The sequence below is a fragment of the Eleutherodactylus coqui genome, chromosome 12 (assembly GCF_035609145.1).
Source record: "Eleutherodactylus coqui strain aEleCoq1 chromosome 12, aEleCoq1.hap1, whole genome shotgun sequence".
NCBI classification, from domain to species: domain Eukaryota; kingdom Metazoa; phylum Chordata; class Amphibia; order Anura; family Eleutherodactylidae; genus Eleutherodactylus; species Eleutherodactylus coqui.
In genome coordinates, this window is record NC_089848.1 from 16,740,488 (window position 1) to 16,767,891 (window position 27,404).

The 27,404-nt window shown below is 42.7% G+C and overlaps 1 protein-coding gene across 1 annotated transcript in view; it reads right to left on the bottom strand.

The window, feature by feature from the left end:
* Positions 1-2,185: 2,185 nt before the first annotated feature.
* The window catches only part of MATCAP2 (microtubule associated tyrosine carboxypeptidase 2), a 29,002-nt gene continuing 3,783 nt past the window's right edge, over positions 2,186-27,404 (bottom strand). Inside the window, exons 2-7 of the mRNA XM_066585002.1 lie at positions 18,825-19,501; positions 15,042-15,185; positions 13,395-13,527; positions 7,647-7,952; positions 4,907-5,004; positions 2,186-2,548 (exon numbers count right to left, since the gene is read on the bottom strand). Coding sequence (XP_066441099.1) covers positions 2,387-2,548; positions 4,907-5,004; positions 7,647-7,952; positions 13,395-13,527; positions 15,042-15,185; positions 18,825-19,501 — 1,520 coding nt within the window. The 3' untranslated portion in view covers positions 2,186-2,386. The remainder of the gene's footprint in view (positions 2,549-4,906; positions 5,005-7,646; positions 7,953-13,394; positions 13,528-15,041; positions 15,186-18,824; positions 19,502-27,404) is intronic.

The window sequence follows — 27,404 nt, forward strand, 5'->3', positions numbered from 1 at the left end:
CCTGTGATACGTATTTTACAAGAAGCCCCGGGAACGCTCGCCTTCATGCAGTTCCAGGAGCAGCTTGTTGAGCGTCTTCTGACGCAATTGCCCAAAAAATGAAAATCGTAATTTTTTCCTACTGCTTTGCTTAGATCTATTCAAAAATTGTACATTTAAAATACACAGTACACCCCTAGCTAAATTCGTTAAGGGGTCTAGTTTTCAAAATGGGGTCATTTCTCTATTGTTTTGGGCGCTCAAGAACTCTACAAATGTGCTATGGGGCATAAAAGGCCTTCAAGCAAAATTTATGTTCTAAAAGCCACCGACTGCTCCTTTCATTGTGGGCCCCGTTGTGCATGCGGACATAAGATTAGGGCCACAATGGATACATTTATGAAAACAGCACAAACAGGGGTATCCATTTTGGGGTGAAAGTCTTCATTCACATGTGTGCTGTACAAAAAAGCTGTTTTTAAAGTGACAGAATTGCCAAAAAAATGAAAATCACAATTTTTTCCTTTTGCTTTGCTTGAATTCATTCAAAAACTGTGGCATCAAAATAGGTAGTACACCCCTAGATAAATTCATTAAGGGGTCTAGTTTTCAAAATGGGGTCATTTGTGGGGGTTCTCTATTGTTTTGGGCACTCAAGAACTCTACATGTGTGCTATGGGGCCTAAAACGCCTTCAAGCAAAATTTCTGTTCTGAAAGACACTGACTACTCCTTTCATTTTGGGCCCCGTTGTGCACTCAGGTATAAGATTAGGGCCAAATTGGGTATATTTTTGAACACAGGACAAACAGGGGGATCCATTTTGGGGTGTAAATCCTCATTTTCATGTAAACTATAGAAAAAAAAATATGTCTTTAAAATGACATATTTGCAAAAATATGAAATTTTACTTTTTATCCTCTAAATTGAATTAATTCCTGAAAAAAAAAAGTGGAGTCAAAATACTCATGACACCCCTCAGTGGATACATTAAGGGGTGTAGTTTTTAAAATAGGGTCATTTGTGGGGGTATCTATTATTCTGACACTAATGAGCCTTTGCAAACTTGGCTTGGTGCAGGAAAACAAAGTGTTCCTCAAAATGCTGAAAAGTAATGTTAAAATTATACGTCTCCTAAATGGTTAAAAAAACATAAAAGTTTTTCAAATGTGCGTTCAGAATAAAGTAAATAGATGGCAATATATATCTTACCAAAAGTTTGTACAGTATGTTTGCACATATTTGATATATTACAATTGAAAATGTGAAAAAACGATATTTTTTTCAAAATGTTCCCAATATTGGCCCTTTAAATAAATATACACAAATTATATTGGACTATTTTCACCACCTAAATGAAGTACAACATGTGGCGAAAAAACAATGTCAGAATCACTTGGATATGCAAACCTTTTACGGAGCTATTCTATGTTAAAGTACACATGTCAGATTTCCAAAATTTGGCCTGGTCATTAAGGCGCAAACAGGCTTGGTCACTAAGGGGTTAAATCTGCAGCATATAAATTTATGCAATTTTACCCCTTCAAATGACAAATCTGCATGTGACATATGATTTTGATACCTAGCGGATTTTCCCTCCGTGTCACATGGACGTACCCTTAGTCATCATCAACAGCAGTCTGTTATTTATGACAGCGATTGCACTGCCAATGACCGTGTATCTGACGCACGCAGTCATTTGCAGTGTGACTGTTGTTTTTTTAAAAATTCCCTGGCTTCTTTCATAGCGGTGTTGCGTATTAATCGGCGCCTATACGCAATATATTGCGTATGGACCGTGTTTGCATATGTGCTCATACAGAAGTATAGGGCTCACGCTGTGTGATATTGCCGAGAAATAGAACATGCTGTGATCTTTTTCTCATGCATATCGACATGCAGTGTTTACACGCTCATGTGAACGAATCAATGAATGTCCATTTACTTTCATTGACTCCATTCACCTAGTGTCACGTGCCTGTGTAGCACGGTTGTAATATGCGCGCTCATGTGAATGAGCCCTAAGGAGCCGCTATGTTTGCATTGCTTCTGCTTACACGTGAAGCAGTTGAGTAACAATATACTGATTTTGCAAACTTGTTACCATTATGAGAAAGGTAGATTTTCAATGATAAATATCGTCAGACACGACACATAATTAAAGTCCAAATAATATATCTTTATATTTTATACTTAACAATGCTTTCAACGGCATTTTGGTTGAAGTACGAATAAAACGTTTAATACAAAAATCTTTTGTAAAGATTACAAAAACTGCAAAGCAATAAAACAAAATGACAAATTGAACATTTTTATTATGTATTTTATTCACTTTCTGTAAAAATATTGTATTTGTGCTGCTTTCTTCCGCAACGTAATGAATTCCATTTTCATCTTTGATTGATGGTTTAACCAATCAGCATTCTCAGATCTTCATCTGTTAGATCGTTCACCTGCATGATTTTCTCCAGATATTCCATGTATCGCCCCCTGTCTTGGAGGAACTGAGGAACTCTGGCATTGTGGAGAACAGCGAGGTCTTTCAAGCGTTCTATATCTTCATAGGAAACCTTTGAGAAGATTAATGACAGGCTATATGAAAAGTCATTGACCCAATAAGCGCTGCTTCTTTACATTACCGCAATCTCAAAAGTTGAAGACTTTTTTTATTCACCAGATTGTTACCAAACATGAAAAAAGGCATCCAAATAAAGAATGATTATTTTCTACCATTCCGATCCCTATGTTGTGTGCTATGTGCTTTTAGTGTGCGTTCTACTGTTTCAGTTGGAAACAGTCAACAAGCTTGCAGTGTATATGGGCACGTGGGTTGTATCTGTTACTGTTAGTGATCCACACATCACTTGCTGCAGATTAAATCCTTTGCATTGCAAAGGCTGAAATACGTACTGAAATCTGCAACAAGCAATTCACATCTTGCAGGTTTACAATCCACAGAGTAGGTCAATAAGGCTAAGGATGAGGTGTATAAAATTTTATCAACATGTTTGTACTGTAAATGCTGCAGATTTTCCATGCAGAAACAATACCTAAAGCCATATTTACACCAATGATTTCCTCGCATGAGTTCTGTCCAATTTCGTTATGGACAAAATTCACACAAAACAATAAGGCCTTACGCACACGGCTGTGACAGGCTCTGCAAGCGGAATACCACAGCGGAGTCCGTCACAGTTTTCCCCCCAAAGACCCCATACTTTCCTCCGAATCCGCTGCCTGAAGTCCCGCATAACGCTCCGGCGGTGTGCGCGGCACGTATTCGCGCTATACTTCCACTGTGCTACAGCGGAAGTATAGTGTGATGGGCGGCTTCCATTGACTACAATGGAAGCCATTTGCACGTATACTCGCAGCAAATAAGACATGCTGCGGGTAATTTCATGCTGCGGAATTCCGCAGCATGTACATTGAGCTATTAGGTTCAATAGAACCTAATAGCTGCAGTGAAACGCCGGGGATTTCCGCTGCGTGCATTAGGCCTAAACTCTTTATTTTCTATTTGTTTATACATATGGGCAATTTTTCTCTCGGACTGACGGCTCTTTCAAACGATTTTAGGCGTTTTTAAATTTTCTCGTCCACGCCGTTTATTGGCATGAATGGACTTATTCCGCGATCACAACCAGATATTACTAGCGTTCGCCCATTCACACGACCGTGAGCATTGTTTTTAGCAAAAAAAAATAAGTTGCACCCTGGAAAACCCTCGCTCTGCAAAAATCCTTGGGATGCCTTCCAATGCCTATATAGAGGCACCTGTAAGCTTTTTGCAGCAATAGGCGCTGCTAAATATGCCTCTCCCTCCCTTTCTTTGTCCAGCTCCCATAGGAGACTATGGGAGCCGCCGCCCTATATCGGGTAAAAGATAGTCCCAGAACTATCTTTTTGCCTAGCGTATATGCATAGCTGCGTATTTCGGTCGTATATGTTCCATTAGTCACAGTCCAACATTTTTATGTGCCATATATTTGACCGTGTGAACGGATGCATTGGAAACCAATGCCTCAGATGATCGCATAAATCGTTCTGGCGTAAAAACGTTGCCGTTTTGCGCTTGTGTGAAGATAGTAAAATCACAGAATATCCTATTTTTTTGGGTGATATTGCCCATTCATTCCTAATTCTGTGAAAAAAAAAGGAAATATGATGTGCATGTGCGTGCGTTGTGTTTTTTTAAATTTTTTCTATTGGACCATGCAATTTTTATGCGTGAAGAACGCCCATGAAAATCGCATGTGCAGTGATGTGATGAAATTTTCTTGTAAAAACGCTTCACAATTGCAAGTACATCGGAATTGGACAGATATCCCGTTCACCCCCTGTAAAAACAGCCTAAGGCCTTATTCACATGACTGTATATACGCAGATATTTAGCTGTGTCAAAAAAATCGGGCAAAAATCGCTACCATTTGAAGCATTGGATTCCAATATATTCATTCAGATTAACAATTTTTGGCCGCGAAAAAAAAATCACGCCGGGAAAAATAGCACATCAGTGACCATTTTCGGTCGCCGATTTCATATGCTGCGTCAAGAAATAGGTCTTACCCTATCTTTTGTGGAGATATGCTGGAAGTTCCCATAGATTCCTATTGAAGCTGAAAAAAAGGGAGGGGGAGGAAGTTTACGTGCGTCCAATGCTCAGAAAAGCAGACAGCTTAAGCATTAGCAGTCATTCTGAGGATTTCTGCCGATTGAGGGATTTCCGCATTCCGTATTTTTTTTCCAATATGCAGCAGCCACTCATGTGAATGGCCAAAAATGCGCTAAATAAGTTTGGGATTTGATTATGGCTATTCTTCATTCATGCGATTTTACGATGTGTTCAGGCGAAAGTCAAAACGCACACAGTCGTGTGAAAGAGCCCTAAGTTTGATGTGCGAACATAACCCAAGTATGATGCTTACCTTTCCCATAGCTGTGAGAAGGCGGAAATCTATGGTCTCTCTATGCCTCAGAATTCGTAAAATCCCATCAAGGTATACTTGGTCTTTATTGAAACAACCTGTGAATTAGGAGAAATATTTAAATGAACATTCACCGTTCCCAATAGCTATTCTGTATAACAGTATAAACTTCCATGATGTCTGTAGAGACGGGGTGAGAACAGAACCTCCAGCAATCCTTCACTTTTTCGTATATGCCAATCCATAGAATCAAGCAAGTGTCCATCGGTAAGCACTGTACTTTGAAATGTATAGTTGGTTAATTAGTATTTTAAGAAGGTTCTTCGCCTCTATTTATTTGTATAATCATGTGACTGTAACAAATAGAAACTACTTCAATGACATTTCTGTCTTAATCTGTTTAACCATTTTATGCTCCTTGACAGATCTTTATCCACCAAGAGCGAGGGTTACTTTGCGCTCTATGATAGATCTATACATTTTACATATACCCTGGTTACTGCCACTATACCTAGGGTTGACACACATAGTCGGGCTCCTAAAGCAACTGCGAGGACTGGAGAGAACATCTGTTAGTTTAACGTCTTAGATGTCATGGTCAATAGCAACTGTAGCATGTAAGTGGTTGACAAAGAAAAGGGGCTCCTTTTATCAGCCAAATGGCCCTCTCCTTGTGATGCAATTATGAGGCCTGTATTAGGATGCTACGTCAGCTGGTGGTTTATTAATGGCCTCTGCCAGACTCAGGGTCTAATAGGCTGGTAAAACTGACAGAAGTATTGCAGTGCGGTACACAAGTAATTACATGGTCAAGTCCCATATTAGGACTATAAAAGAGGTGGAAAAAAATTCAACAAAATGTTAAAAAAATATGTAAAAGAATGAAAAAAATGTTTTTTTGCCAATACACACAAACAATAAAAAATGACAGAGTAAGTATCGCTGCATCTTTAACCTCTATACTATAAATCTGATGCATGATCTATTCCAGACATGAGCACCATAAAAACAATAAAATAAAAAACTACCAAAAAGATTTTTTTTGTTACTTCTCCTCCAAATAAATGAAATTTAAAAAGTGATTTAAAAGTTGTCTTTATGTCAGAATGGTACCACTAAGAACTACAGCTCTCCCTTCAAAAAGCAAGCTTTTAAATTTTTGGCTCTCAGAATATGTCGAAACAAGAACAAAAAAATATATATATTTTTTAAAGGAAATCTGTCACCAGGACGTTTCTATGTAAACTATTCCTAACCATAGTCAGCAAAAATCAGCATACTTCTCTTTTTTATGACAGTGCTGGTATAACCCCAAAATTAACGTTTTCCGACTGGGCATGTTCTATGCGAGTCACCAGCAAATTGTGCAATGGGTGCTCTGCTCCCTGGGACTGGTCTGGTCTCCCCGTTGCTGCACCCAAAGCCCACGCATTGAATGATGATTGATGGCTCTACCTCAGAGCTGGATATGCCATGCATTTCACACCCAGAACTAGGTGCTTGCGTGATGTACCCTTTGGTGGACATCGGCCTTAGTGACATCATGCTCATGTACCCAGTCTGTGGAATGCATGGTGCCTCCAGTTCAGAGCTGGAGACGTCAATCATCAGGAACGGGCAAAGCTTGGGTACAACAAGGGGATTTCAGGGTCATGCCAGCACTGTGACAAATCAGCACATGCCACAATCAATAGCAACTGCAGCGATTGGAAGGTTCCAATGGGTTCCCATGGTAACTGGAAGCCTGACAACGGCCTCCATGTCTGGCATGTAGCTCAGCCCATTAGACCTTGCTTCCCACAGAGTCTAATATAAAGCGTACTATCATAGTGATCGATCACATCTTGAAGTCCCCTTCAGGGACTAAAAGCTAGCGTCAAAAAGGCTCAATAAAATGTAGTTTAAAGAAAAAAATACAGTTAAAAAAAATACATATTTTTCCCCACAGAAACCGGTTTTAAATGTATAACATACCAAAAAAAAAACCCCACCTATTAAATATTACCACATATGTAATGCAATAAACGTCTGCCCCCCGGCCTGTACGTTTTTACTATATTATTAACCTTATGAAATCTTCTGTGATGACGTATTTGCTTCTGGACTGAAAACCATGGAGTGTGCGGACAGTGGACCCCAGATTATAATCATGTGGAGTTTTATTCTCCTATGTTGTTGTTGACATTAGTTAATATAGAGGTTATAGTACTGACAATAATCTAATAGATATAGAGCTAAATCTGTCTGTTTGTGTCATCTAGAAATCCACAGTTGTGTCCGATTGGAGTGACATTTTGCTTGATTGTTCTTTAGCATCAGACGACAAATACTGGCGTACTTAGAAATCGAAAACTCTCTGGCTTCCCCTGTAATTTTTGTTGCCAATAGCAACCAATCCTAGCTCAGCTTTCATTTCTTACACAGCTGAGGTAAAATGAAAGCTGCGCTGTGACTGGTTGCTATCTCTTATGCTGCTGAGGCCAAATGAAAGCTGCGCTGTGATTGGTTGCTATGGGCAACACGTTTTCTTTTGGACCGCTATCATAAGAGTGCCGGGCTCATTTTTGTGGCTTACTTTGTATATTCCACGACTGCTAGTAATAAAGTTGCCGTGCAACGCACGGGTACATCACCTAATATATATATATATATCTATATATATACACACACACACATATGAACACACACTGCAGGGTATATCACCTAGTGACGTATAATCTCCTGCAGTCCCCATAGTTACCTGGCTGGGACGTGTCCGCACACCCCCTCTTGGCTCGCACACAGTAATCCCACCTTGTGTTGGGGTCCTTCACAAAGCGGCCCACATCCTGGAAGAGCTGGCTGAAGGACATACGGCTGGCCTGGTACACAGTGTAGTACAGGAGCGCGGCTCTCCACAGGTAGGGGTCTTTCCGGAATAAGACGCTGTGGATGCTGGCTAAGCCTTCTTCTGTTGGGTTGATCGGCTTAAGGCCATATTTCTTTCGCCCAGGGCTGTTATTCCACAGTTGTTGATTATTGTTCATTCCACGAAAATAATGAGTTCCTGAATTCAGACAAAGTATTTGGTTTAGTCATCAACATTAAACTCCACCCAGAGCCCCTATTTACTATTATAGATGTCTTGGAATTCACTGTATATGCAGAGGGCTCCGTTTTTATACCGTGTATACGTGCGACCACGAAACCCAACTTATGGAATCACAGACTGTCTATGTGGGGGTACAAGGGGGCTGGTCAGCTAACGTCAGACAGTAGATACAACATTAGCGCTCGGGGACAGTGATGAATATATCAAGAAGAGGTACGAAAAAAAGGCCGGCTTCACATCAGCGTAAGTGTATTCGCACGCGCATGAGTGTCGCATTTTTTGCATGTGCATCGGTGTATTTTACTGTATTTTTACTGCATGCAACATATGTACATTTGTGCTCGCCAAAAAGAAAGAAAGCACCGAAGCTCCAAGACATTGAAAGGGCTAATTAGTCTAATCAACAAGTGTTCTTTTTCCTGCACAATTACGCATCTCCTAGCACATGGACTACTGATACACAAATATGCAGAAAAATTAAGCATTCTTTGTTTTTTTAATTGCGTGACCAAAATGTGCAGAAAAAAACATGCAGAAGAACCATTGTTTTGATGCACAAATACTCAGTGTATATTACCTGCTTTTTCACTGCATATTTGCACTTTCCTATTCACCTCTATGGCGTATTTCCGTGCATAATGCGCACCAAAATAGGTGATGCTGTAGATTTCTTCACGCAACTAAAAGTACGTAGATGTGAATGAATCCATTGAATTCAATCAGTTCTATTCACTGCATATTACGCATGTAAAAAATATGTGGCGTATTTATGCCCATGTGAAGCCAGTGTCACACAAGCATAACGCATATTTGTGCAATGGGTGTTGCGCAATTGGCTGCCCGTGTGCGTGTTTTACTGTAGTCTTTGTGCATGTTCGTCCTGTGCATTTACGTGCACAAAACACATGCAACCATGAATCCATTGATTGCAATGGACAATTAGTCTAGTTCGTTCAATATGTGCTATTTTCATGCACAACCATGTAGGAGAATAGAGCACGCTGCATATTTTTTGCATGTGGACAAACCCACTAAAATTGATGGGCTTTATTCACTGCGTATTGCATATTATGCTGCTCAAATGCAGTCATGCAAATCTGGCCTTAGTAGCAGGAAGGTTCAATTGCTGCGTCTGTCAACTTTCAAGGGCTAGATGCTTTGGTGAAGCCAAGAACATCCGCCTGTAGAAGAGCGTTAGTAGAGTTCTAAAAAGTGGATTCCTGATATTTGGTAGAATCGGTAGCTCCATAGTTGAGACGTGGCACTGTGCACTCATCAACCAAACCTGCAGTTCTGTAAGGATCGTAAGGCAGGTTCATCAAGTTCTACTAGTTTGGGTTCTGTGTTCACACCTGTCCACCATTTGCTCCCCTTTCTAGTGTCTCTGTACTCTACAATAGTTAGATGTTGATTGATTTAAAAATGACCCTAAGGCCTTGTTCACACGAGCACTGTTTTTGCGCGTTATAGGCGTGTGAAAAGCTTGCGACTCTACTGCACTAAAGCTGTTGTGAATGGGTGAATTCAAGCTATTTTAATTAGCCCGTTCACACGATCGGAGGTGCGTGTTATCCAGCTCCCCTAGGAGTCTATGGAAAGCACGTTCCACAGATAGGACAGGTCCTACCTCTGTGCGCACCTGGGATCTTAGATGCGCGCTTTGCAGTCGCATGTCCTATTTTTGTTAGGTGCGAGAATTTAGTGCATCTAAAATTCATTCATCTGAACGGTTTAATAGGAAACCATTGGATCTATTTAGACGCGATCTTTTCACACGCCTCTAATGTGCGAAAACAGCGCTCATGTGAACGAGGCCTAAATTGCAGCTCATAATAGCTAAATCATCATTTATGACTAATAGAAAGCAATGGACACCGATCCATACAATGTTTTACCATCACTGAGGAGAATAAGATAACAGATGGGACAGATTAAAACAGATGACTCTTCCTCCATGAACCTGAAGATCCTCAACATATAGGTCAGTAGACCAAAAACATAGGTGGTCATAATGGATCAAGAGTCTAAGTTAATATATGTTAACCATGTGTTTTAAAGTTTAGTTTCTTATGTTTTACAGTAGTTAAAATAAAAAAAAAAATGCAGGTTAGGACTAACACACATATGTAAATGAAGAAAGAACCTAACAAATTTATGATATTGTCGAGTGTGTAACCTGATCTGTGTAATAAAGACATTTAAAAAAAACAACAAAAAACAGATGACTCTTAGTCAATAGAAGATCGTGAAGCAGGCTAGGAATTCCCTCCGAGAAAGTACAAGGCGGAACTACAGGGGATCTGTGACATATATCCCCATATTTGTAGAGATAGGGGCGGGGTTATCATAGTGATCTTTCTAGCCAAGTAAGGGTGTGGGGCTAGCGTATTCTATTGATTTCAATAGGGCTAGCGCTGCTGCCGGCCCCATTAAAAACATTGGGTGATATCGCTCATTCTTCTTTGCGATGCGAGGTTAGAGTGAAAACATCGCTAGTGAGAATGAAACTATTGGTTCCATTATCATGTGTTTTCACTCACTGTCGCATAGCAGGGAAATCGTATCAGCAGTGGGTGTGAGCCCCTATTTGTATAGTGCCAACTTATTCCACAGTGCTTTCAGCTAATTTTATTTATTACCTCCCACCCCAGCAAACTGGGTCCTCATTTTACGGACCTCAGAAGGATGGAAGGTTGAGTCAACCTTGAGCCGGCTACCTGAACCACCTGGGGATTGAACTTACAACCTTCAGGTCATGAGCAAGAGCTTAGGACTGCAATTCTGCTGCCTTAACACTCTGTGCCACATATATATTATTTCCCATCATTTATTTAGCTGCTAGATATCCTGAACACAGAATATACTCACATTAACCTGTTAGTTACGTATTTGAATTAGGTAAGGAAACTAGATTACACAAAAAACAGCCATGCACAGAAGAGCATATGCCACACACGTGTCACCTACTCCAAACTTAGCGAATGGTCATAATGGACCTGTTGATTATGCTGTCTTGTGAGACAGCGGTATGGTACAGGGAAGAAGGAGCTGAGCAGACAGATAGAGCTTTGTATGAAAAAATCTGCATTAATTGTATTTTATGCATTTAATTCCCTGCTCTTTCTTAACTTAGGAGTCCAGTAGGTGGTGCCTATCAGTGATTACCGCCATCTCTGTATGTACAGTCATACAGGGAATACTGTTTATCACTGCATAGAACTGCACACTGGACTGTTTTAAGCATGGAAAAAACACATTTAAATGAATGAAATATAAGTTATACTGATTATTTTCCCTCAAAACTATACAGTGCCATGCAAATGTTGTAGGCGGGTGTGGAAACAATGCTTATGAGTACAAATACTTTCAAAAATAGAAGTGTTAATTGTTATTTTTGTTAAACTACAAAGTGAACAAAGATATCTGAATCAAATCAATATTTGGTGTGACTGCATCAAGTCTTCTAGGTACACTTCTACAAAGTCAGGGATTTTGTAGAATTATAGTCAGTGTGTGATTTATCAATTATACCAAACAGGTGATAATGAGCATTTCATTTGCTGATTAAGGCCGCCTGCACGAAAAAACAGATTTTGCCAGTAGTAGTCTTCATGGAGGAATTATGGCTAAAAAGTTGTGTCTGCAATACAGAAAAAAGACCAAGTGGCTTAACTATACACAGAAACATAGGAACTGAGGTGCAGAAAAATGGCATCAGGTGTTCTGGGCTGATGAGTCAAAATTTGAAATATTTGGCTCTAACAGAAGGCAGTTTGTTCATTGTAGGGTTGGAGAACGATACAATAACGAGTGTCTGCAGGCAGCAGTGAAGCATGGTGGAAAGCAGTATAATAATAAGTGCCTGCGGGTATCAGTGAAGCATGTTGGAGAGCGGTACAATAGTGAGTATCTACAGACAGCAGTGAAGCATGGTGGAGAGCAGTACAATAATGAGTGTCTGCAGGTAGCAGTGAAGCATGGTGGGGAGTGATACAATAATGAGCGCCTGCTGGCATTAGGGAAGCCTGGTGGAGACGGTACAATATTGAGTGTCTGAAGGCAGGAGTGAAGCCTGGTGGAGAGCAGTACAATAATGCGTGACTGCAGGCAACAGTGAAGCATGGAAAAGAGCTGTAAAATAATAAGTGTCTACAGGCAGCAGTGAAGCATGGTGGAGAGCGGTACAATAATGAGTGTCTAAAGGCAGCAGTGAAGCATGGTGGAGAGTCGTACAATAATGAGTGTCTGCAGGCAGCAGTGAAGCATGGTGGAGAGCGGTACAATAATAAATGTCTGCAGGCAGTAGTGAAGCATGGTGGAGAGCGGTACAATAAGTGTCTGTAGGCAGCAGTGAAGCATGGTCGAGGTTCCTTGCCGTTTGGGGTTGCATTTCTACAAAACAAGTTGGGGATTTGGTCAGGATTAATAGTGTCCTCAAAGCTGAGAAATACAAGCAGGTGCTTATCCATCATACAAGATCCTCAGAGAGACATCTGATTGGCTCTAAATTCATTCTGCAGCAGAACAACGACCCCAAATACACAGCCAATGTCATTAAGAACTATCTACAGCGTAAAGAAGAACAAGGAGTCCTGGAAGTGATGGTATACCCCACAGAGCTCTTATCTCATCATCATCCAGTCTTTCTGGAATTAGATGAAGAGACAGAAAGATTTGAACAAGCTGACATCCACAGAAGATGCATGATTACTTCTCCAAAATGTCTGGAACAACCTTCCTGCAAAGTTCCTTCAGAAACTGTGTGTAAGTGTACCTAGAAGAACTGATGCTATTTTGAAGGTAAAGAGTGGTCACTAGAGATGAACGAGTGTATTCAGTAAGGACAGATACTCGAGCGAGTATCGTCCTTATAGAGTATCTGCCTGCTCGCCCGCAAAGATTCGGGTGCCGGCGGGGGTGAGCGCTGTGTTGCAGGATGAGCAGGTGGGAGAGAGAGATCTCCCCCCCCCCCCGTTCCTCCCCGCTCTCCCCCGTCGGTACTCGAATCTTTGTGGGCGAGCAGGCAGGTACCTGGTAAGGGCGATACTCGCTCGAGTATCTGTCCTTACCGAGTACGCGCGCTCATCTCTAGCGGTCACACCAAATACTGATTTGATTTAGATTTTTTTTTGTTTAGTCACTTTACATTTTGTTAATTGACAAAAATAAACTATCACTTCTAGTTTTGAAAGCATTCTTACTTTGTGGCATTTTTCCACACCTGCCTAAAACGTTTGCACAGTTCTGTATATCAATCTGCTCAGCTTTTGCTCTGCAATATACTGCCCTGACATAAGACACCATGTTCAACATGACAGCTCATTCAAATAGTACAAAACACTGAGCCTCTGTGCTGTACTGATATAGAACAAAGTCTAAGGCTGTGGAATTGTTTACCTATTTCATGTCTCAGCATCCCCTCCAGCCACTGTTCTCTCGCAGTGGAAATGTTGATAGCCAATGTTGGTCGACCATTCACTACTGTCATAGAAGCCCGAGAAAGCAAGTCATCTGTAAGGTGAACAACGATCTGGAACATATAAATCAACATTGTCGTTTTAGGTACCAGTAGTAACAGAACAAAGTAAGGCCAGCTTGACACTGGCAATAGACTTTCTAGCGATGCGAGAGCGAGTGAAAACGCAAGATAATGAAACCAATAATTTTCAATGGTTTCATTCTCATTTGTGATGTCTTCACTCAACCTTTGCAGCTGTAAGAAAAATCTGCACTATTACCCATTGTTTTCAATGGGGCTAGCGACAGCCCCATTGAAAGCATAGGCAGTACTTTGCGCTCCCCTAACACAGCTATATCAGCTGTGACAGCTATGGCAGGGGATTCCTTCATCCCTGCAGGCGTCGCTTTCTGGAGGCGGGTATTTTTCAATCCCCGGCCTCCAGAAGACAGAGGACGACTGCCAGAGATGGAGAGAAGACATCTCGACGGACATTTCGTCTAGGTAAGTAAATTTTTTTTTTTTTTACAGCTAGGGATGATTGTTAGCGAAGGCCTTATATTTCAAGCCCTTCCCCAAAAATCGCTGCGGGGCTTGTCTGCAATCCACTGCTTTCAAAGGAGCTGCTGCGCCGGCCCCTTTGAAAGCAATGGAAAAGCATCGCAAACCTCTGCCACAGCTGTGGCAGGGGATTCCCTCATCCCCGCGGTCCCCACGGGGATAAAGGAAACCCTTGCCATAACTGTCACAGGTGTCACAGCTGTGTCAGGGGAGTGCGATGTACTCCCTATGTTTTCAATGGGGCTGGCGCTGCTATCGCCAACCCTTATTAAAGACAATGATTTTTTTTAGCGCTGCAAGGTTTGAGTGAAAACCTCACAAATGAGAATGAAACCATTGAAAATCATTGGTTTTATTATCTTACGTTTCACTCACTCTTGCATCGCAAAAAAAGCCTGTCGCCAGTGTGAAGCCGGCCTAAGAGATCAGCTATTTTATGGCATAAATTCTTAGAGTTCTTACAGTTGTGAACATTTCACTGAGGAAAACCGTAACATTTTCGAGTTATCCTTTTCTGGGCTCCTTTATCCTGCATCAGTCTGGTACATGTGCCCCTTCAATGGAGAAGGTAACTGTATGGATTAGGGTCAGGAACACTATCTTTTCTACTTAGGGAGAACACCTAGAAGGTGAGTGAGGAGACTTATAAGGCCAATCATGCTCCTCTGCGTAATATGCAAATAAGGGAGATGGAACAATACCTCTGCAGCGCCACCTATTAGAAGGCAGCATTCTAATAGGTGGCACTGCAGAGATATTGTTCGATCTCCCTTATTTGTACGGACTAGGTAACGCCTAAATAAGTTGGTTTCAGTGTTGGAGTTTACAAGGGCAGCAGAGGTCACTTGCTATTTTCTGTGGCCCAGAAGCATGGCTATTGCTCAATGATTTGCACAGCTGCTCTTAATACGGTGATCCATCAAAAGTGATATAAGTTTCGAAAAAGAAGCTACATGAACAGTGACTGCAACAAATGTTGGGGGAACAAGTTTTTCTTGAATTGACCAGTGTGATAAACCACTCACCTCGCCCAGACATCCTTCTTTTTCCATGTATTTTCTAACTTGATGCCATATTCGACTCTTAGGAAGAAGGCATCCTCCAGTGGCCTGCTCAAATTTCTCATAATTGCCATACTTCTCAAGTGCCTTCAGCATAATATTAACCGCCTAAAAAGGCAACAAAATGAGAACAACTCAACTCATTTATTCTTTTTTCCCCTCAGTGTACAGAATTTTTATTCTTTACTGTAGTTTAAACAAATCAAACATAAGGGCCACAGACTATAACTGTCCCGCCACCTCATTTTATGTGCCCTGCCATCCATGCAGCAACCTACCAGGCATTCCACTCACCCAGCCTGCAGAATTGGTCCAGTCCCCCAGCGTCTCTGTGCGCCATGCTGTACACCGTGCAGATGCCGAGAAGAGAGGTGAGTGGTCACAAACTCAGCAGTGGCAGCTGCCACCGGAACAGAGCTGCAGGTTGGGCGAGTGGAATGCCTATAGAGATGCTGCCTGGCCAGAGGCCACTGGGAAGGGGGTGCTATTATTATACAGTCTTGCAATCAGCCCTTTGAAGACAACCATAAGGCTGCTTGTCCACGGGCGATTTGTCATTGCGTTACCCGCGGTGATAATCCTGCCGCAGGTAACGCAGTGAACGCTTTCCATAGGCTAACTATGGAAAGCGCAGCCCAATGTCCACAAGTGGAGAATCATAGCGATTCTCCGTTTGCGGGATTCAAATTGCTGCATGCTGTGATTTTCCGCTGTGAGCCCATCTATTAGATAGGCTAACCACGGAGACCTGTAAGATCTCTCCCCTACTACACCTTGGCCGTGGACAGTCAGCCTTAGGCTGATGTGGCCCTCAGTGAAAATGAGTTTGACACACGTGCTGTAGTTCATTAAACACCTGTAATATCTATTACTTTTACTATACCAGGTCTATAATAAATGACTGGTACTATATACAGTACCTTATTCTTCTATTGTTATTATTGCTATTGCAGGAGAATGAAATGACAAACGTGTATCATAAATTAATGCAGATCACAATTTTGGAGAATCTTTTCTTAAAATTCATCAGAAGAAGTAAGCAGCAGCATATGAGTAAATTCATTTATTCCTCCTGGAAATCTACAAATAAATTGATACCTGTGTTACCATTTCTCTACACACAGGGATGTGTTGCTGTATAGTCAGACTAGACAGTCAGTGTCAGATTGTGTAATAACACATTGTATTAACAACAGGAATGGTCACGCCTAGTTGTCAGTTTATCCATAGGTTTCCAGGAGAAATAATGCAGGGATCTCTAAAAAGTTATATTGAACTAGTATTTTATGGATGGATGGACACATGGACATTAAAAGCAGACACACACAATGCATGTAGATGTCACACATGTATGGAAATCAATCTAAATCAAATATGCTCATGTGAATAAGGCCTTAAAGGTTATTAGGGTATATGGACATCACAGAGGGCAGTCACCCACTCGGGAACCTCCCAGCCAGCTTGAACAGTTCATGCAATACTTCCTTTCATGTCTGGTCAAACAAAACTATTTCCAATAATATTATGTATGTGCCAGGCCACAATCTGAGGCCTTAGTCAGACGGGCGTTTTTAGCCGCGATTTGCGCATGCGCATGCGTCCGGCGATTTTATAAAACCATTGCTTTGCAATGGTATCGGACACATGAGCGCTTTTTATGCGCTCGTCCGATAAATTATAGAACAGAAATCGCAGATCGCACCTATCTGCGATCTGCGATTCCTGTTCTCTTCTCTATATGCGCTCAATGGGGCCGGCGGCAGCAGCGCCGACCCCATTGAGAACATATAGAAGACAAATCATTCTTCTCTGCCACAGCTGTAACAGCTGTGACAGAGAAGAACGATGTTTGCCCATTGAATTCAATGGAGCCGGCAATACAGCCGCTCCATTGAAAGCAATGGGCTGCCGGCGTGCGCGGGGTGAATTGTCGGGAAGGGCTTAAATATATAAGCCCTTCCCTGCAATTCATCCTAAAATGTGTTAAAATAAAAAAAAATTGTATACTCACCTTTCCGCTGCAGCCGGAGTCCAGCCGCGGCCGCTGTCAGTTCTCCTGAACTGCTTCTCGGCACTATTTAGCCGGCGGGGCTTTAAAATCCCCGCCTGCTGAATGATCTGCCTCTGATTGGTCACAGCCCTGACCAATCAGAGGCATCTTTCACTCACACACCCATTCATGAATTCATGAATGGGTGAGTGACTGCTGCCTCTCAGCGCTGAGCTAATCAGGGGCAGGTCTCACTCACACTCCCTTCACACCCACTGCAGGACGGCCGCGCGGAGCTCCGGCTGCCGGGAGAAGGTGAGTATATATATATTTTTTTATTTTTACACATTTTAGGATGAATTGCAGGGAAGGGCTTATATATTTAAGCCCTTCCCAACAATTCATCCCGGGCTCGCCCACAGCGCATTGCTTTAAATGGAGCCGGCTCTATTGCCGTCTCCATTGAATGCAATGCGCTGGACAGCTCCGGCCCGTTTCTAATGAAACGCGGCTAGGAGCAGATTTTCGGGCGACTTGCGCGCACCGGTCACGCGATTTGCGGATGCGCATCCGTCATACGATCCGCAAATCGCATGAAAAAACGCCCGTGTGACTAAGGCCTTAAAAGGGATTTTCTCTGATCCCCTCTCAAAGAGTCCTGAGACTATTTTCTTGTAAACATCACAAATGTCGTCATTAACAGTCAGCACATTTCCACCTTGATAAACTTTGTTCAAAGTTAGCAGTGGCAACTTTTATTTTTCACATAGAGAAACATTGTGCTCTTGTACAAGTGGGAATGCCAAAATTTTACCACCATTCACAAGAGACTAGAGATGAGCGAGCAACTGCCTTCTCCTCCGAGCGTGCTCGGGGGGGAAGAGCGAAGAGTGAGAGATCTCTCTGCCCCCCCCCCAACCGCCACCCCTCCCAGTACGCTCGGAGGAGAAGGCAGTTAGCCGAGATGAGCGAGGCTTGCTTGAGTAATTGACCTTACCGAGCATACTCGCTCATCTCTACAAGAGCCCCTTTGTTTCTGTGGACCCTCGCTGCAATGATTTTTATGATATGTTCACATCTGCGTTGGAGGCTTCATTTTGAGAAAATGGGGTATATAAACAAAACAAACAAAATAGTGGTGTAGGCTGCACTTTGGCAAAGTGCCAGGCTGTATGCCAGAAGCCCTACAGAACCTGGGGTCCACGGGCACTGTTTGTATCCAGCCAAACAGACAACCCAAGACTAATTTCACACGGACAAGTGAAATATTAGGCCCTGAAACTTGGCCCGATATCGCGCTTGGGAACATGCAATTTACCCGCAGATACAAGATGTTTTTCTTTAAAAATGTCTCCCATCACTTCAGGTAAAGTAACCATCCCCGGCAAAGAGGATTGACAAGTGTTTCCCATTGTTTTAAAAATGGTAAACCTCGCATCGCACTCGCATACACTTTGCACGCCGTATGATATGTTTTCTGGACCCATTTAAAAACAATGGGAGAGGCGTTCTGAGGAATCGCTCAAATATAGGACATGCCGGGATTTTTCCATGCATCGTGATGAGTGAAAAAGAAAAAAATAACTCAAAGGAATGGGATTCATAATCATTTGAGATTTGTGCGTCTCGCAACGGACAAATCCCGCACGATTTTCTCGGGCATATAATAGTGGCCTAACGGAGGTGTGGAAGAGGCCAAACAAAGCAATGAAAATCTTACTAAATCTGCATAAATCATAAAACAGTTACACCAATACCTGTTTGAGAAACTTATCTGAGGCGTGGCTGTGCCTTGCTAAGACATTTGGCAGTGCAGGATTGGCATATTCAAACTGAGGATCGTATAGAAATGCAGATTTAAAAAATTTGATTCTCTCTTTTTCAATATTTAAAGGCTTTATAGCATTTAAAATACAACATTTCTTCCCAGGGACGTCTTCCCTTGTCTTTGAAACATTAGACTCCTTTCCACTTGTAAGGCTGGAAAAATAATGCTTCCTCCTGGATTTGACTTTAGGCCTCGGTGAGAATCCTATGCCGTTTCCAGCCACAGAGATGCCTTGCTGATACTTGGCGCTGGTTGCTCTACTCCTGGAGTTAAGAGCAGACATGTTCCTTCTGGTACACATCCAAGAGTTGTTCTGGGAGGAAGTGCGAGTTCTATGGTGATCTTTGCTGCGTAGCGTACCAGACAGTTTGCCCCCTTTCCTGCGTTTTTTGTTTTGTGCCACAAATGGTTCTTTTTGAGACTGCTGCTTCTTTTCTTCTTTGCTCTGAAGCAGAACGTTATAGCTGCTTGTTCCAGTGGTAAATGTGTCTCGCAAAACACTCATAGACTGCCCTTGGGGGTTTTTTGTAATGTCCGGACTGCATACTTTTTCCACATGTAGAACAGATTTTCGTGATAGTTCCTTTTTTGGCCAATGGAGTGTTTCTACAATAAATATAAACATAACATTTATATTAATAAGTGAATATAAAAAATAAAATACTTTATAGACCAGTTTTTATTTCACTGTAGAAAGGATGAGAGGAGTAAATGAAGTTCAACAACTGTACACTAGATGTGTCTAGGTGCGGACGGAAGAGTGGAGATACTTCTAACTACTCCACCACCTGCAGGAACACCCCTTGCGATCTTGGCTGCTAAATTGTAAGCTTGGAGATTGGTACTTGTAGACTGTAATAAAGGATACATCAACAAAATCGTAACAACAATCACTAACCTGCATGCCAGGCATAGGTGTACTGACAGGGGTCGCCGGGGTCGCAGCAGCGACCCGGCCCCTGCGCTTGAGGGGGCCCAGAGGCCGCCCTTCGCCATATACAGTTGAACTTTCACTTCACACTGTCGGTGGCCACGTGCTTAGTGTGGTCTGGCTGACAGTACGAGCCAGATAGGAGAGTAGGAGAGGGGAGGAAGGAAGGACTCGGAGATAGGACGGGAAGAGGAGGGGGTATGGGGGAAGGAGCAGAGAGGACAGAAACACAGACACACGGCACAGGCACAGAACAGCACGGCATCGAGTGGAGCAGCGATGATGTCATCTCCCTGCTGCATCCCTCCTGCTGACACTGTACAGCTGCACCCCTTACCAGAGAAGTAGTCCGGGCACCGGGGTATCTATCTATCCATCTGCTTGTCTGTATGGCTTTCTATGTGTTTGTCTATCTATCATGCCTGGTCTCATATCTATCTATCTATCTATCGCCTATCCTATCTCATATCAATCTATCTATCTCTATCATATCTATCTATCTCATATCAATCTATCTCTATCATAGCTATCTATCACATATCTATCTATCTATCTGTCTCTGAATCTCTCTCATATCTATGTATCTATCTATCCATCTGCTTGTCTGTATGTCTTTCTATGTGTCTGTCTATCTATCATGCCTGGTCTCATATCTATCACATATCTATCTCTCTGTCTATCTCTCTATCTCTCTCTCTATCTCAGATCTATCTACCTCATATCTATGTATCTATCCATCCATCTCTTAGGCCTCATGCCCACTTGAACGCACAGATTTCACTGCTGAATCCTGCAGTGAAATCCGTGCATGTCCACGGACATGGAGAGGGAAAATACATTGTACTCACCTCTCTGGACGCTGCAGGGCTGTCCTCTGTACAGGCTGGAACTTCTCTCTTCCGGTCGGCAGACGTGCTCAGCGTGCTGCGTGCATGTGCACCAATTTAAAAAAAAATCTCCTGCTCTCCCACGTATCCGCGGCACAGCACAAATACAGCTGCAGCTGTGCCGCGAATACGAACGGCTTCCATAGACTTCAATGGAAGCCGTGGGAGCCGTCCGTGCGGCACATCCACAGGAAAATGGAGCATGCTGCGATTTCTTCCTGTGCGTGTGACCGGCACACCGGGAAGGAATCCCATCTGCATGCTTTTAGCTGCCCTACGAATGCTAATGCATCCCTTTGGGCCGCGAGACGCACGGATCTCCCGTGCGGGTGCCACGTGCAGATTTTATAAATACAATCCGCACGTAGACATTGGCCCTCAGGCATAGGTACGGGGAGAGGGGGAAAAAGGGTCCAGAGGGGGCCCGAGCTGAACTTTTGCACCCAGGCCCCTCAACCTTCAGGTACGCCCCTTATGCCATGTCAAAATGGGAGCATATGGAAAAAAGCAAGACACAGAGCCTTACAGAAGTATTCACCCCCTTGGTGTTTTGTTGCATTACAACCTGGAATTTAACTGAATTTCTTGAGAATTTATAAAATTTGATTTACACAACAAGCCGACCCCATTGAAGGTGCAAAAATATATATATTTACTATGGCACAAACAATTAAGACAAAAAACTGAGAACTAACACTTATATTGAGCATTTGTTAAGAATGCGATTTTCAAGACAGTTTTCCAAATACCCCCAAAGTGGAAAACAAGCCAAATATAGAATACAACTACAAGAGTGGTATAAGTAGTAAAATACAGCCACTATTCACAAGGAAACGCCATTCTCAGGGTAATGTAGAATAAGGTTTTATCAATCATCAAAAAAGGCTACTTTACATGGAACTATAATCATCCGACAGACATTCTACCAACTATCACTCTTGTGTTTTCATACAGGAATGATATTCAGAGAATGGAGGCGGAGCGGATCGCAGATAACCAACAGCCGCCCGCCTTCATTTACCGCAAACAAGCAGTTGTGCATAGATGAACGACTAACTGTTTACTCGGGCCAATAGTCACTTTTTAGGTAAAGTAAAAACCATGCGACTCTGGCAAGCGAGCGGTTCCTCGCTCACTGCCCTCTCGGTGGTGTACATGGGACATCACCTGAATTTACTATTTCTACTTATTATTCGGGCGTTGATCTCCACATGTAGAGGTATCTTAGTGACACATTAAAGAAATTAACCATAAAGGCAAAGTGGAGTGAGAGTTTGACCATGCTATTAACCTCCCCAACATGCATTTGATGTAAATGGCTTTCTCTGTGGGGTACATATTATTATTGTCACAATTAAACCAAGTACCCAGTCATTTTTTCTACTTAAAAAGAATGACAGGAGTATCTCTGGCTTCCGGTTCATGTGTCTGGCTCTCAAGTGTAACTGCACATGCCCAAACATTTGACCCATCCAGGACATATCAAGTGCGTGAAGCACACATACTGAGGCCAAATGAATGGCTGTATTAGGAAGTAAGATAGTATCTAAAGCCGGAAAAAGACACATGTCCATCCAGTTCAGTCTATTACCCCCCAATGTTGATCCAGGGGAAGACAAAAAAAATGTCCTCTTGCTGTCACTTTTAGACCCATGGTAGACCTGTGATTGTTACTGAAAGGGTAAACATATCTGTAATTGGGAGCCTTCGGGGCTGGTGCTTTATGTTACTTCGTGTTAATGTTTAAAGGGATTCTGTCATCAGGTTCATGCAGCACGAATTGTGGTCAACATGAACCAGAGACAGTGATGCCCCAATGGGTGTTTAATTCTGAAATTCAGCGGTGTTTATTATTAAATAGACTTTGAAGGTTGACTTGGAGCCAAACTTTTAGTCCCGGGGAAAGTCCTGCCCCCTTGCCCAGCCTGCTGCATGAAGACTAAGCTCTCTCTAGACACAAATGGGGCAGGAAGAGGCCGACATAACCCACCATAGTGACAGCATAAAACACCCATAGGGAGAACAGACATCCCTATCCTGGGTTGATGCTGCCTGTAGTGGGGGCAGCATAAACCCGATAACAGAATCCCTTAGTCCACATGGGACATGACATCATAATTAAACACTGTAAAACTGTTATAAAATCCTGTTGGACTTTTTACAAATGGCGATTATAGTAACACCCCAATTTACTGTTGTCCCATAATCCAAGCCTACCTTGGAATTCTGTAGAATTTCCCACAAAATTGATGTCAGACTTAAACATACTTTGGCAAAGAGAACTGCCAGCCCTGCATTATGGCATTTGTTAGATGTCCCAATATAAAGATTGTTTTCTCCATGACTGATCTACTTTCTCCATCTCTTAAGGTGGCCATACACATTAGATAAATGTTGGCAGAACCTGATGATTATGGTGGGAACAGTTGATCATCTAATATGCACGTTGGTGTACTGACTCTTCTTCGATGGCAGATGCGGGGGGAAAGAAGGATTCCAACATATGCAATCCTTTGCTCTCAAGGCAGATAAGCGTCTGTCAAAGCAGCCCAACAACGGTTTGCTTCCTCTCCCCACTGAGAACACACGCCAATTCAAGAATGCATGTTTATACTTTAGATAGCTATCAGCTCATATGATCAACAACTAGTTAAAGTGTTTTTGGCCATTTTAAATGCTACAACACCTACATTTTTCTGGGATTTAATCTAAGAGGCCAATAGCAACACTTTGCCACCCACTTGACAATGGATATATAAGGTGGTTGAGGAGCGACGTTCCTCCTTTACTGATGATATGAGAGACTCTACTATTCTGGCTATGTCTGTCAACAAGCCCACCCCATGATGGCACGATTGGGGGAGAGGGACAGACAGGTACACATAGTGCTCGGTGGTTGGCCTTGCTTTCTCAATGATGCGGATAATGACGCAGCTAGCGTATCACTAGCCTAGAAGATAAGAGACAATTAGGGAAAGTTCTTCCCTTCCCTGGTAATGTAATTAGCACATCAGCAGTGACATGTGCTGGCAGGAGGGGGCAGTATGCAAATGCTGGTAGTTGCCATTTCAAGTGAGAGTGTAGCGCAGTTACAGAATAGAGTTGTGGCGCAGCACAGTGAATAGTTAAAGTTGCAGAGGCCTTCCGCCACAGAAGGAAGACCATGGCATAGACTGTTTAGCAGGGCCAGTAGTGTAAGAGTGGCAAAAGCCACATGTGCGACCGTATCCCCATGCTTTGGGGCGGCCAGAGACCCAGATAATGCAGAGGTCAAGTGAACAGCAACTTGTGAACTGTAGGAACCTAGAGAACCCGTGTAAAGGTCTGCACAGCAGGCGCTGTGCAGATGGAGAGGACTTGTGGTTATAGGACATGGAAGCAATTGAGAAAGAATGCTCTCTGTATGACTGAGATATCGAGAGACCCATTGCAGAATGGAAAATGAAAAAGAATTCTGTGAGAAAGGCCAAGAAAACAATAGACAGAGAAAAAGTGTTCCGGCGATCAAAGAATGAAGTTCGAAGTACAATGACAAAGATTCCAGATAGGGTCTGTGAGTAGGCAGCCGGTGAAGGAGAGAGAGGTGATCCCGCATGTAAAACATGGAGGGACAGAAAAAGAAGACAAGCGCACAGAACTGAGAGCGGAGCACAAGTCAGAGGCGGTGTGTGCAAGTAGACACTGGCTGACAGGTGTTAGAAGCGAAAGCAGTTGGGAAGAAAATCGGACAAACTAAGGTTGTGCTCACACGAATGTATTTGTATTGCCTATTACGTGCGTAGTGTACGTGTGCATAATATGTGATGAATGGCGTCAATGAAAGTACATTTTCATTGTTCCATTCACACTTGCATATATTTCTTGCAAATATTACATGCGTAATAAAGAACGCAGCATGTTCTATTTTGCTACATATTATGCGTGTACAGCCATATTATTTTCTATGGGTGTGTTCCAAAGGCAGTGCATACTCAATTACACTGCGTTTACATTGCGTACAAGACTACGGTACTAGTGCTGTATGTCTCCACCAGAAGTATGGGTTGACCTGCCTCAGCTACAGGTAATGGCTAGGTCACATCCAAAAGCTTGCCATTGGCTCCCGCACACACATCTTTTCCGCACAGTCACGCCCACCTCTTGACCCAAGCTCCCGGAGCTCACTCAGACCAGCATTTTCTTGCCGTCCGTCCTGCCCTTCAGCAGACGGTAAGCAGTGGGCCGGTAAGCATCCTCACTGCTGGTCGGGAGTTATCAATTACAGATGACAGAATAAGGAGGAGGGAGAGCCGCCGGCCGGGCAGACGGAGAGGCATGAGAGAAGGGCCTCTTGTAAAAAACCACCTGCGTCAGCTAGGAATATCGGGGTGTCAGCCCCCAAACCGGAGGGTGCAGACATTACATATAGGCTACTAGTGAAACATGTCTCCATGGGCATGCCCACGAGGAGGTGTGTGTGTGTGTGTGTGTGTGTGTGTGTGTGTGTGTGTGTGTGTGTGTGCAGGAGCCAATGGGAAGCTTTTGGACGTGACCTGGGCGTTATCTATAGCACAGCAGCTCAATCCATACTGCCGGTGGAGACATACAACACTAACACCCAAGACTACTAGAATGGGCATCAGGCCCACGTGTTCTTTATTCTTCATTGTTTTAGACTTTGCCATAATAGGGTATGCAACATTTAAGTGTAGTACTCTCCTTTGAAGTGATAGACTGTAACTCATTTTTCATGCTTTGATTTTTGGGCCATGAACTCTTTCTGCTGCGCCATTCTATATATCCCACCTGCACTTTACAGATATAATGTCCACAAAACTTACAACTACTGAAAGTTGTAACATATCTTTGGGCCGATGCTTATAAGTCAATGAACCAACTAGACAGCAGATTAATCTGAAGGCAACGATCATATTACAGAGAATTAGATTACACCTTGATGAAGACTAATGTAGGTAATGAAGGTACTGACAGATGTATAAACTCGGTTCAGTTGTGTAGTACAGTGAATGAATCTTTCATCGGCTACTCATTCATTGACAGGGAGAGAATAAACTATACAGTAGCTAATCATGTAAAGTGCTCCGTGATACAGTATAATAGTAGCACAGAACACTAGAGACATCAGAGAACAGTTTGACAATTAGAACCCCAGGGAGCTTAAGAACGTTCTATTATTAAAGGAGTTTTCCGATTACTTAAAATTGCCTTGTCCTTCCTGTCTCCTGCTGACGAGGACATGTGACTGCTGCAGCCAATCATTGCCTATAGAAGGTCACTGCTGTGGCCAGTGGTTGGCTGTAGCAGTCACATGTCTTGGTGAGTAGCAGAAAGGAAGGACAGAGTGGCTGTGAGGCCATTGCACGCAATGTGGAAAATCCCTTTAACGCCTTAATACTACAGGATGCACAGTTACATCCTCCAGGTTCAGGGTTTGTATGGAGGAGAATCGTGGGCTGATCCTGCTCCATACAGTGCAGATGCCGGATGTTTCTAACAGCGAACACCCACCCGCAATAGCTCCGATAAACAGCGCTGCTCATCGCAGCTGTTAACCCTTTAAATGCCTGACCAATGTGCGGAGATCCCGCACTGAACCCCGCGATAAGATCGCGGCTTGCCATGCGGTTGCAATTTATCAGGCATGGCTTGATAGACTGCCTATCAGATTGCGGAATTATGTAATACTATGGCATTACATCATACTACAGGAGCGATCAAACTATCGTTAGTTCTTGTCCCCTCTAGGGCTAAAAAAAATTGTTAATTAACTTTAAAAAGCTCAGTGAAACAAAAAAACATATACATATTTGGTATCGATGCGTCCATAAAAGTCAGATCTATCAAAATAACACAATATTTACCACACACGTTGAATGTCATCAGAAAAAAAATACAACGGCAGAACTGCGCTTTTTTGGTCACTCTGTCTCCAAGAAAATCTATATATATAAAATTGAATGTATGTCTGTCTGCGTGCGTGCGTGTCTGCGTGCGTGTCTGTTTGTCCTTTATGCGCTACTACACCATTCATCCGATCGCCATGAAACTTTGGGAAGTTGTTAAGTACACTCCTGGGAAGATTATAGGCATAGTACAAATATCCTACGATAAATGGCTCGCGAGCGTCGTCGAAAGTTACGCCCCCCCCCACGTAGATCGAATAAGTAAGCCACCTGCTATTGTGATGTCATCACTGATGTCATCAACATCGGACGCCCTTGAACATGCCCCAACATGTTCTATAAAGCTGCATTGTGATGTCATTAAGGCTCTATTATGACACGTACAGCTTGGAACCACTAGAGCACGCCAGCCAATTACCATTGGAGTTGGAAGTGGGTAAACAAGTACTAGGATATCTTCCTAAGAAGCCACAGCAGCCGGATAAATTGTATGTTCCACCCAACGGCTATTTTATTCAGCCCGCAAGTGGGAAGCAGCGGCCTACAAAATCTAATTCTCTCATTTCCTGATGTCATAGATAGATAGATAGATAGATAGATAGATAGATAGATAGATAGATAGATAGATAGATAGATAGATAGATAGATAGATAGATAGATAGATAGACTGTATGCAATAACCCTGATAGATAGATAGATAGATAGATAGATAGATAGATAGATAGATAGATAGATAGATAGATAGATAGATAGATAGATAGATAGATAGACTGTATGGAATGACACGT